At 36.3% G+C, this 13,061-nt stretch overlaps 1 protein-coding gene across 1 annotated transcript in view; it reads left to right on the top strand.

Moving 5' to 3' along the window:
* Positions 1-13,061, top strand: part of SUGCT (succinyl-CoA:glutarate-CoA transferase) — a 335,643-nt gene that overhangs the window by 32,853 nt on the left and 289,729 nt on the right. The window contains exon 7 of the mRNA XM_082479451.1: positions 8,874-8,965. Coding sequence (XP_082335577.1) covers positions 8,874-8,965 — 92 coding nt within the window. The remainder of the gene's footprint in view (positions 1-8,873; positions 8,966-13,061) is intronic.

The raw sequence follows: 13,061 nt of genomic DNA, 5'->3' as shown, positions 1-13,061 counted from the left end.
TATGTGCTCATTCTTTGAGCTGAGTAAGGGTTGAGCTGTTTACATATTTTTTTGTGTATAAACCAAAAAGAACTATAATCAGGCTCAAAAAATGTCAGTAAAGTTATGGGGTTTAAAGGACAACCTGGAATTTTTAGAATGTATTGTATTCTGTATAACTTACTTAGTCCTCTTTGGGAATCAAACTTCTCAGATTTGTTTTGAAAATTTTTGACGGAATGTTTGGAAAGTTTAGAAAAACTTCCATACTGATTTTGTTTGTTTGTGGTTTGTTTTTTTTTTAATACTACTGGCTGAAACCGGAAAAGAACCATTAATGCCCCGACTATATATTTGATTTTAGAGAGAGAATTCAGGGTCACGGTACACATACTCATGTGTGCGCACATACGTGGACGTGCAACTCCCAGGTGCAGTGGAGTGCTTAGTTAAGATCAGCTTCTTCACTCGACATTGCTGCACAGATTTATCTGTCAACAAAACTATATAGAGTGACAGCAACTGAAGGTCTGTTCAGGTAATATCCGCTTTAGAATGAATGTTGTCTGATACAGGTGAGAAATAATTACATAATTAAGTAGCTACTTTAAATTTCTGTCATAGGATAATCATGTCCTTATCAGGGACTGCTGTGTATCTGTGGCCTCAGAGTTGAGACCTTTACAAGACTCTCCTGACACTGTATTGCTTGGCCATAGTGTTATAAATATTCATAGAAAATACACCTTGCAGGCACTCCTTAGTTTTACACATTTTTTCACTCAGAAATAGCAAGATTGTTAGTATCTGTTGAGGTGAAGTCTGGTATCTTTCTGTGGACTCCTGGCTGATTCCCAGTGTTAGCCTGGTGTTTCTCACAAACATTTGCTCCCTTACCTTAGTAGTAATCACGTGGCAGAGGTGGGTGGGTGGAGGAGTACCAGTGAAGTAGCTGTGGACACACAAGAGTTTGGTACAGACAGCTCACCTCAGTGTTTAGCTGCTGCCTATGTAAGTTTTTTGCAGCCTGGATGGATTCTGGGGGAATGCCACTGCTATGAGTAATTGACTTCACTATTTTAAAATTAGCTTTTACAACGTCAGTCTTTGGAGTCGTAAGACTGGCTGTATTTGCACCAAGCAGTGTACGAGGAGTGAGTTGTTACCTTAAGAGTATGTAGCTAGGAATATTTGTATAAACCCCAAACAATGGTGGGGAATTGGGGTGTGTCTCAGCCTCCTTACAAGGCAGGGAAAAAGTTTGAGTACTTAATCTGAATGTCGTCTGAAAGCTTAAGCTTTTAATTGAAATTCTGTTTTCAGAAAATGGTCACCATATTGCATGCAATATCTGAGATCATGAAGAAGAGTGCCTCCACTTAGGCTGGGAAGCCGCTTCCGCCTTTGAAATTCAGACTGACAAGTTAAACTTTAGCTGGCTTAGCAAAGGAGAGTGATAGTAGCGTGTCTTAGGTAATTACAGTTTAGGTTATGGAGGGAAGAAATGCTTTCTTGTAATTTATATTTGGCATGTTGAAAAGCTAGAAAATATGGCCCAGAAGTTTGCAGACCTGATTAAAAGCCTGTTGAAAACCCGGCTTGCGTTGTTTGAAATGGTGTGTGGCTGTGTCCCAGAAGCGTGGTTAGTGTTTTCAGAGGAATTGTGTGAGGCTGGGGACCCAGATCACATGAAAATTGAATGAAGCTGGACAACTGGCAGAGGCTGTTGTTTGTCCCCTTCTAGTTTTTCAGTAGCTAAATCCTAGCAGAAAGCTTTTCATTTCGTTTAATAATTTTATTTTATATTTGCCTTCCAATTTATAACACCTGATTTTGTTTAACATACAGGGTTAGAAAGTCTAAATCAGCATGTGTAAAAGCAATAAAGTAATTCATATACTGTACACATTGACAATCATCAATTGGGAAATTAAATGTATTCATCAGATTATTGGTCAGATTTGATGTCTGCTGACTTAAGGTTGGTTTTTTTTTTAACTCCTTTCATCCCTCTTGACAGTTTGCTCTGACTTTACCTTTTTCGTATCGGTTCTGATCTCCTGTAAGCTTCCCTACCCAGGAAGCTGTACTTCCTTTCCTTCTGACCAACACATGGCAAGCATTTTCCAAAAGTCATTACTCGTTTTGCTAACATATTTGGCAGCCCTGACATTGCAAAGTTTCATATAATGCGTCTGTTAGATTTTGGCTTTTCTCATCACAGAGAATTGCTTGTGTTCTTCTGCTTGTTTCATTAATCTTTATTAAGTAAAGATGTAAGCTGTCTTTAATTGAATGTTTTCTTTTGGCAACAGAACAAGTCAAAAGGTGTTTCTCATTAATTTGTTATTCAGCAGGGATAACCATCTATCTGGATTGAATTTGTGACAATGTTTAGTCCCTATTTGTAGAAATGCCTATGTTGAACATATTTTTCTATGTTTTGCTCAGAATATCCTATACAGGCTGACTTTATAATGTCATTTGTCATGTGGGAATTGAGCTACAGGGAATTGGTCTGCGTTGACAGCATGTCTCCGTGTTGGTTTTTCCTCTTCTTTTAGTACAATGTGTTTTATATTTGGTCTTATAAAGTTTTATCGTGCTATCAAATCATGAAGAAGTGCAGAAATGATGGCTTTTGGTTGTCTCTAGCATGTGATACAAATATTTTGGACAAAGGTCGTAATGAGAAATGCTGACCTTTCTTTTTATGACACAAAATTCATATTCAGCCTTTCCTGTAGCAGTTAATTACAGGGCCATCATTACCTTGAAAGCAAATTGTATTGAAGAAATGAGTGTAGTAATTTCAGGTGTTGCATGACTTCTTTTGTCTCCCTTCCAGTTCCTGTGCTTTTAGTAATTTTTTAAGATTTACTACTTTCTTTGTGTTGTGGAAGGTGCAAACTATGTTTGTGACCTACTGTCCCGGGGAAAGTGTTAAATTTCATCAAATACAAATTAAATATACAACCGCCTGAGAAATGAAGAAGCATTTCTGTTAACCTTTGTAAAAATCACAAATGAATCTAAGGTAACCTACATAAAAATATTGTTTTTAGGGTGATTGTCCTTTAAGTGGTGATATTGCAACACATTGGTGTCTGTTTATCGCAGATGCTTTGAGGCAGCTCCTAGTGGAAATGAATTGTTTATATACACGTGTTAGGAATCCTGTCACCATATCATCAGTAACTCCTAAGCAAGCAAACGGGGTGTCCAAATGTGTGTTCAGTACACGTCTGGGAATAGCATGGGATCTACAGACACATGGAACTTTGTCCCAGACAAAGTTGTTTACTTGGTTTGCCTGCTTTCTTAAAATTTATGAAGAATGCCTGCCATAAATGTAGCTAAAAATCCCACTGTCATCTGGCAAAAATGAAATAAAGCTATGTTGTAGCTGACATGGTATTATAAAGCTGGAAAGACACATTAGTCTGTTTTTCTAACAGAGTTCTTTTTGGAAACAGTTTTTGCTAGCATTTTTAAATTTAGTGTGACATTTTTGAGCATCTGGCATTTGGCGGCTTCACTAATAACACTTTAGTGCAGTCTAACAGCTTTTACTGTTATTACATTTTTCCTAATCTTCAGCCTGACCTTTCTCACTTCATAATATTTATTTCTGTCTCTCAGAACAGAATCATTTAGGGTGGATTCCAAAGCAGAGTATGTCTCTCTTATGTGGTAAATATATTGACCATTTTAAAGTGGATAAACTAACAGTAGTTTGTTATGACATGTTATTTTTTCCCAAAGTTTTGTCCCATATGATGCCTGCAAATATTATCATTTTTCCTGTGGTATGTTCCAAAGCTTGAGTGCCATCACATGGCACGTATACACTATGCGCAGAAATTAACTTCATTGTGTCAGGGGTGACTTCTGCATTTCGGGCTCATTGGCCCCCTTTGATCAGAGCAGGAATGTCACACCAACCCTAGAGAACTAGCCAAGATTTATTTCCCATTAAAGAGTGTCTTTGTTTTAATAGGTCTCTGAACCAACTAGAGATATCTGGGGAAAGAAATACTTTCAGTCTTTCCCTTTGTCAGGAGTTGTGATGTATTAATAACAGCATAATTTAATTGGATAATAGCAGCAGTCTCACTCTTAGTTTTAATTGGAATAGGTATATATTGCCAATATTTATGGGAAATCTATTTGTCTTAATTCATTTTACCAAAGGAATCTTCAATCAGTTGCAATTGGTGTCCTACATAAAGTTACTTCTGTAATGCCCCCACCTAGTGATGAGGATCTTAGTGCTATTATAATTTACCGTTTATCTTGATGTGATTCTCCTTCAGTTTTGCTAGATAAATATTTTTTTTAGGAATCTCTAATCTTCTCTTATTGCTCTTCTGTATCAAAAATTGGACCATCAAACAACTGGAGGCTTTTTTAGAACAACTGTGAGCTGCATTACTCCACATGAGCTGCCTTATTTTGTGAAACTTTGTCATATTCCCCTGAATATGAAAAAAAAATGTTACAGGAACAGAGACATATCATTTTTTTATGTCACATTAAGCGTATGTCATTTTGAATATTCATACCCTGCATGTTAAGCTGCAGACTTAACAACGGGAGATGGTGGTGATCTTAGTTAAGAATAGTCTTTTGAAATTTTCAACTGCAAATTTATCTTTAACCACTTGGAAAGTTCTGAAAAACAGGGGATGCTAAATATAGCCAGTAAGGTCACTTTCTCCATTCTTGTCGGAGATAAGGATACAGGATTGCTGGTGGAAATTGCTGATGGAAAGCTGTGCCATTCACTTTGTAAGTGCTGACCATTAATGTCCGTGTTTCCCTTAAGCTGATACAAAATAGCCAGTGCAACTTGTTCTTTCATTACTTGTCTCCTACCCAGTTGCTGTTTCTTGCCTACGAAAAGGTAAAGACTGTAAAGATACTTTCTTAGGTAGAAGATAGACTTGGCTGCAGGGTCAGGACAGGAACACGAAATTTCGGTGTGACTGTTGAATAAGCAAATAGTCCTTTAGTGGACACCTAGGGTTTGTTTCTGGTGGTTTCAAATGCTTGATGTGCAGATTAAATAATGTTTTGACAACAGCAGGTTTTAGGGGGTGCTTGGACATCTGACTGGAGGTTGTAGTTTGATTGTGAAACTGATGTGCACTTTGCAGCAGAGCAAACCAGTTTATACTGCAACAATTTTGAGATCTAGGTACGTGAGGATGTGGCAGGTATCAGAATAAATTGTGCCTTCCTAGTGCAAGATGTAGAACAGGGATTTGGGGAGTTGAATAGGGATTTAGGGAGGTGTGCAACTTTTAGTCTTTCCAGATTCTGTTTTACACAAATCTAAAGTTTACATGAGATTAGTTATCTATGCAGCTCTCTTTCCAGCTGAAATGATTTAAAAACCTCTGTTTCATAAAATTAAGTTTTAAATTCTTTTGTCTCTCCTCTGAAATACGTTCCCCAAAATAAAAATATATTCACTGAACTTACGGGACGAAAATTCTGTACTGGTGGAAAGACACTATTTAAATATTGACCGTAGCCTAAGGAGGTAAGCTCCACTAGAGGGCAGTTCAGAGCAGGAGTGTAATCGGTTGCCTTCTTTCAACTGCAGAGACCGTTGCTGTAAAGGCATGGCCTTTCTGTATTCAACAGGGATTATCTTTTTAACCTAAAGTATTTTCCGTTGTATCTAAACTAGATAAGCCACTAACTACGTTATACTAAACAGGAACCTATATTTGGGGTTAAGCCTGTGTGATTGCGAATCTACACTTTTTCATGCTGAATTCAAGTGTGAGAGAATGCAGGGTATTTGGACAAACATAAATTCTAGGTGGCATTTTTATATCTTTATGAAATTGTTTTATGTATATTTTTATATATGTATGTGTATATATTACAGTTATGGTGAGATCTGTGCACCGGGCTGAAAATTTTCTGAATGTAATTTTGGGTTCTCTTTCAAACTTTTTGTATTTGTGTTCATAGTTAGTTCTGAAACATCTGCACTGGATTGCTCCATTGACCTATGTAGTTTAATAGAAAAATAATATTCAGCCTTTGACTTTTGTACGGATAATGAGATCTTTCACTCTTAGAAATAGCTGTTTGTCACTTAACTCTTACAGTTAGATGGCTACCTCTTCTTCCAGGCATTTTATGTGTCCACAGTCCCTGGGGCAAACCATTTCCAATGACAACAGATTTTGTCGCTACATTAGATTTAGTCAATTCAGATCAAAAGCAGAATTATGTATTATTTCCTTTTAATCTGTTGTGACCTGTGAAAAATAATTAAACACTCCTTAAACCTCTAATTTTAACCAGAAAGTCATTAAATAATGGTTTTTATTTTAAAACCAGGCTGTGATAATGTGTGAAAAAGACTTAAACTGCATTTCTAAAATACTACTAGAAAAATGCATGACTAGAAAAATGCATGCCTGTCACCTTTCCTGAATATAGTGTTTGAGGGATGGGTGTTTGTCCTTACCAGAAGAAAAGCTTATTATAGTTGTTCTGTCTACATGCTAAATGCTTAATTTTCAGATGTTTTTTGTTTATAAAAACGTTTGTGTGAGCAGATGTGTTGAGATGTCTTTTCTTTGTCAATAATTGAGGCCAGTACATAATTTCTCACTTAATTCAATATGCTTTTCACTATTCAATTAAAGTTGTTTTGAGTATTTTTTTTTTATTGGGCAAGATTTTGTTTTTGAAGTGCCCCCACACATTTAAATGGTTTTAATGCTACAGTTCATTCCAATGAGATAATGGTATATGCCTAGTTAGAGACCTTCAGAGCTTTTTTTTTTTTTTTTTGGTTGGATCCACCATATTTTATTTGCTAGTCCTGTTATGTTTAAAAATGAAAACGCTGTTATTTTCTGAAAACATAAATGTGTAAATAAGAAAGGAAATGTTACCGGTTGCTCTTTAGGGTCTTACAGTCAGCAGTTGTCAGAGACACGATTTCAAATACAAGTGGGTAACCTACAAACTGGTAGGTTTTTTTTCTTCTCTCCTGTGAGTAGTGAATAAGACACAGATTTGACCATAAGAAAAATATTGAATCCTTTCCTCTGAAATGTTTGTTTTGAGGCTACATTGACAACATCAATGTGCTGCTTTTAGTACCCTGATGTTCTCTGTGACACTAAATGTTGAAGCTGAGTTCCTCCTCAGCTTTGCGTAATGTGGATCTGCTGTCTCCAGAAAAATATCAGATAATTAAGATAGTTTGTGGTATAATGGGAAATTGGTATGGCTAGTGGATACTGTTTCACTTGGTATGATTCACTAAATATGAATTGGAGTAACAAAGTGCTTTAACTCCAGTTTGACATGATCATTATTCTCTAGCACTGTGTATTAGAAGTAATTTATGAATTTTGTACATAACAGCATTGGTCCAAGTGGAGAAACTGAGGAAGATTACCCCAATGAGTAATGATTTTTAATTGTGTGCTGTAATTAACAAAGCCAATGTTTAGACTGTCACATCAACCAAACAGGTTGTCTGTATATAGAAAAGATTATTCCAGAAGAATAATTAAAAGGAATTTAGGAGATTCAGGAAGTTTTATCTTGCAGTGTATGTTGATATATTTTTATTTTAGTACTGTCCTTGCAACTAAGAGCAATACAGAAACACTGCCTTAAAAGTGCCAGCCAAACTAGGAATCTTGTCTGGGAGACATATCTCCTAACTTTTTGCTCCTGTAATTAGGGGGATTTCTCCTAGAGGTATCTGAAAAGGGGAAAGAAAGCATGGGAGTAGCTTCTGAATTTTGCATACTATTTGAGGAGAAAGTGGAAGAGAGACTCTTAAATCTGATTCTTAAGAGCTCTGGCGGTTTCTATTAGTTCTAAGAATAGCAATCAAACATGTTGCTCCATCCCTGTTACCTCTGTGTTAGTGATCACTGGTTCCATAACAGAAAAACAGACTTGGCTCTTTGACCACTTAAGGTCATTACATTGTACAAGACCAGTGCATAGCTGCCTCTAATTTCAGCCCTAAATTATTAGGTTATACTGTGATTGACAGGCAGTAATCCCTGGCAGGGGATTAGGATTGGTGTGTGGATTTGTAACCTCTTCAGTTGATCCTGCAAAACCCCCTCAGCTGGAAGATTTTGTGGTTGTTTCTGGAAGAACACGATGAGTTAAAGCACAGAAAAGCAAGAGAGCATCCTTCTGGCTACAGCTGTTAATTCCATAGCTGAACAAAACTGTATTTATGTAGTTCCATAAAAGTGTTTTGTATTTTGCATTTCATTGTTGCTAACTCTTGGCAAATAGATTATGTGTACTTGCTAAAGTGACAGCCTGGCCCTCTGTTGTAAACAATGTTTTATTTTGAAGGTAGCTCTGTTAAGATGTGGAATAAAGTAGGAGAAGTAAGGGGGGAACAATTCACGTGTCTAAACCATAGCATTATGATTTTAGTATCGTTTGTGGTATTCAAGGTATCTTTATGGCAGAATGGAGATATAACACAGGCAACGTGGGCCCTGTTGGACAGCAGTCAGAGGCCTGTAGAGATACCATTGAGCCTCTGAAATGACATCTGAATCCCACATCAGCTGACCCAGCAAATTAAGAAAGGAATTCTATCCAAAGTGAATGAAACATAGCAGGGCCAGGAATCTGTCTAGAATTAAGATCAAACACATCATCAACCCGCACAGGATAAATCCAACCATTTAGTCTTAAAAATGTGCAGGAATAAATGGAATATAATAGCATTCATTAATTGTACTATCTGGACAACTTGTGAACAAAACCTGTTGAGAAATACTAGTTGGTTCCTTTCTGTACCAAAATATTAATATGTGTTTATGTTGTACTTGCCCTTGATTGAATTACTAATTGTTCTTTTTCTGTTTTAGGTTATGGTCAGACTGGTCCAATGGTTCAGAGAGGTGGATATGACTCCATTGCAGCTGCTGTTTCTGGTCTCATGCATATCACAGGGCATGAGGTATGGTGCTCAACTTATAAATTTAATAGAATCTTTGTGCCATATACTAAAACTTGCTGCTTCATGGAGCAACTGATATACAACTAACACAACTGTTATGCATGCCTTCCCAAGTCTGACAAGAGATCTTAACTCTGTAAATCTAAAAATTATAGTGCTTATGTCCTTTGGGTATGTCACTCCAGGCTTGCAAAGCCAATATTTGAGAGACAGAACATGGAAGGAAAATGGTACCCTAAATCTCTAGTGAATAGATTGACAATTTACACTAACCTGTTAATGGCCACTTGTAGTCACTTCAAGAGCTGTAATAGACACGTTGTTCACACCTGGATGATGGATCCATACCTATGTGTGGGAAGACACACTCATACTTTGATATTGATATTCCTTCCTAAAAAAGAGGGAGTTGTGAAGCCATACAGATAACTGACAAACTGTCTTTTCAATCATCCTGCCTGAAAATAAGCAAAGAAATGCCATTTGTGGCTCTGGAAAAGCTTTATGTGCTGCTATTCCCAAGATATCCAAGATCTTTGGTAGTTGCAGTAGTGCAGGAGGCATTACAGAGGTAGTTTAGTATCTGGATTCCAGGGATACATAGAATGTGTGTCTTCACCTCAGAAAAATGCTGGTCAAATAGGTGTTTACTTAAGCTGTCTTGAATCACCTACAGATGCAGGGAATGTGGTCTCCAAATGTAACACTACCTCACTTGGGAAGTGACAAGTCTGTTCTGTGCATCGTAAACACTAGATAGTCTTCTGTGGTGGTGCTCCTGATACTCTGGAAGCAGTACTGCAGATCTTCAGAGTATGGAACTTGCATGTCCTAGATAAACAAGGATTTCATCAAGTTTCTGTACTTAGTGTCATATATTCATGTTTGATTAGGTTGTTGAAAGCTAATCACGCATGATCTGGACATAACTCTGCTGTTGGGTTGATATTCGGCCAATAGACTTGTTTTCTGCTGAGAACAATGGCAAACATCAGAACTCTGTGCTTATGGCAATTAGTGTTACCAGAGTCCTCCTTTCTATAACAAAAAAAAGTCAAGCATCGTTTGGCTGAGGAAGGTGAAACATCTTGTACCTAGTGTCCTAAAACTGCCTGCCCGTTGCTGCCATGTTAATGATACATACTCGCAGGATGGCCCATCTCAGAACACAAGAAGACATGAAGTTGAGTACAGTCCTTACAGGTACTACTCTTCAAATGTATAATGCCCATACACACTAAGCAATGACTGATCACAGTAACTGCAGTGTAAGTAATTTTTGCATTCTGACCTCAGTGTCTACAGAGTGAAGGTTAGTACTTCCAATACAATGCCAGAAACTTCATGCACACCTCAAAATATACCAAACAAAATTGAATGGGAGTATAAACTGTTAGTAAGGGGTAAACGTTGCTAGTACCATATGAATAAAGGAAAGTATATTGAAAAATTGAAGAGAAACAGGACTCTGATCTTTTCAATGGTATGTGTATGACAGAAAATACAAGTGTTATACTGAATAATAGCATGTAAGTTGTATTATGAGAGTAATATTCCTCAGTGGCCATTATGAAGATGGATTTTATTAAAAGATTATGTTAAGATCTACACTGGAAATCCAGATGTTCGCATCACCTCACCAGGACTTGAGGCGATGTAATCATAGGAATCATTTAATCATTGTTAGTAACAGTTCTGTCTATTCACTGGGGACTTTTAACAATTCATTCAAACTTAGTCATTCTCTTGCATGATTAAAATAAACATCCTAAAACTTGCCTCTTATTTTTCTTTATTTGAAGTTGGTCATATATTATTTCATCGGTTTCTCAAGACCATTTTCTGATGTATAGAGGGGCAGTTTTGTTTCAAATACTTAAGTGGTCAATGACTCCAAAGAAGTAAATGTGCCTTTTGTTGTTGTAGTGAAAATTTACTCAAATGGCTTTAAAATCTTACTGTATGCTTGTTTGAAAGTTACTTTAAAATAACAATGTATTAATAGTAAAGTCTTCCATGTTCTACATTTATGCTCATGTGACTGGATTGTGTTTAAAATTCCACAAAACTAGTTCTGAAAAAAGTAGAAAACCTTGTTTCAGTCAGTATGTAGAAAAGTGGCCAAAGTAAAGAAGAAGAAAAGAATCACATTCACTTTTTCATTCTGTTTTCCTTTATTAAACCTTGACCAGACAGCAAGGCGTTCATATACTAAAAGTAACATGATCATTTGAAAGCATACCCTAGTAGAGGTATTTTTTTTTTTCTTAAATAAAATTGAAAATGCCACTCTTATGAACTGGAAAAAAAAACCCAAACAAAAAAGAAAAGTTATAACAAATGATGTTGGTTTGGTATTGTATTGTGGTAGCTATAGACAATCAGCGTAACATCATCAGTATAACAGTGCTCTGTGGAAACTTCCCTTCAGTAAACATGCCATTGAATGTGCCTGCAGGATGGTCTTAGAGGTTGTCAGCTGATGCAGTAGATGAATTATAGTGAATTTGAGCAGCAGCAAATTAATCTACAAACATCTACATACATCACTGAGGTGCTTAATTTTGAGGTATGTTAATACATATTTACAGCTTCTCACAAAGCATTTTAATAATAGGATATTACAATTATGTCCTGTATCTGACATTTTTAAAATGGATAGAACTAATAGCAATATATATTCCATTTTAGCTCAGAGAAATTCCATATTGTGAATTTTAGTTTGTTCCAACTATCCAGCTACTGATTTAATATCTCAGAAAGCAGTTTATTGTTGCAGATCACAATTTTATTGGCTGCTGAGGCCATGTCTCCAGTCAGTAAAGTCTTAATATTAAGCCATGAAATCAATTTATTACCAGCACAGGATTTCGAGCAAAACTTAAACTTTCATTAAGTCTGTCACGTATGTAACATTTGTTTTCTTTGACTTTATATTTCATGTAACACCATAATTTTTGAGGCAGTAAAGAGATCACAGTGGAAGAGATGGAAGTTTCTGACTAAAATGTGTGTATTTTATCCAAGTTATTTTTTTATTTAGGAGATAAAGATAGTATGATAAAAATGTGGAATGCACCAAAGATACACAATAATATCACATTTTATACTGTGAAAAAAACAGTATAAAGCTCTTGAAAGGGAGACAAGATCATATGCTTTATATGTCTGATTTTTAAGATCTGAGAGAAGACTCCTGCATAAGGAAGTTCTGAATAGCGCTTTTTTTTTTTCTGTGAAACAGTTGTTACTGAAATAACTTAATGCTGGTTACTTTCAAATGCTTCTGAGCAAAGTTCTGAACCTTGAAATTGAACTGTAACTCGGCAGTATTGCAGTTAGGCACAAACATCTGCATTTGTGCTAGTGTTGTTTTTTCTGATTGTACAAAACCAAACATATTCAGTGTACAGTAGAATACTGTCTTTAAACCATGTTTTTATGTGCAGAAACCTGCATGGAATTCAAGCTCTTACAGATGTGCTTGATTACCTCTGTATTAGAAATGTATGACACCTGTGAAATTTGAAATTCTAGTGTGGTTATGGAAATTTGCAAGCAATAGTGGGAAATCTATTTTCTGTAAATCTGTACCACAGACCTATTTTGCATGACAGTAGGTGCTTCAGGACACATTCAGTTTTTCTTTACATAAATTAAAATATACTAAGAGGAGAGAGTTTACACTGATGACACTTTTATTGCCCCGGATGACATAATTTATGGGTATTTCCTGGTTATACAACACATTCAAGTTTCATTTTTGATTAACAGAAAGCTTTTACATAATAGGTTCAGATACATCAGTGCCAGATGAATATACCTTTGAAAATTTCTGACTCATTAAGGCAATAACTTTAAATTAATTAAATAAAACCCAATTTGGGTACAAATCCCCTTCCATCTCCAAGTGGATTATTGCACACAATTTTTGATATTCAGGGTAGTGCGTTCTTTCTTGCTGAAGAAACATTTTTGTTTTACTGAACATGAGACAGTAAGATGTGATTGGGATCTACAATACCAGAGGGGCCATTCTTCAGCTTAAAACCAAACAAACTGCAACAAAAGAGTACGCACGGTATATAGCTCAGAG

The sequence above is a fragment of the Vanellus vanellus genome, assembly GCF_965231255.1.
Source record: "Vanellus vanellus genome assembly, chromosome: 2".
Lineage (NCBI taxonomy): Eukaryota > Metazoa > Chordata > Aves > Charadriiformes > Charadriidae > Vanellus > Vanellus vanellus.
Note: the sequence above shows the minus strand (reverse complement) of the source record. Positions and strands in the feature narration are given on the sequence as shown.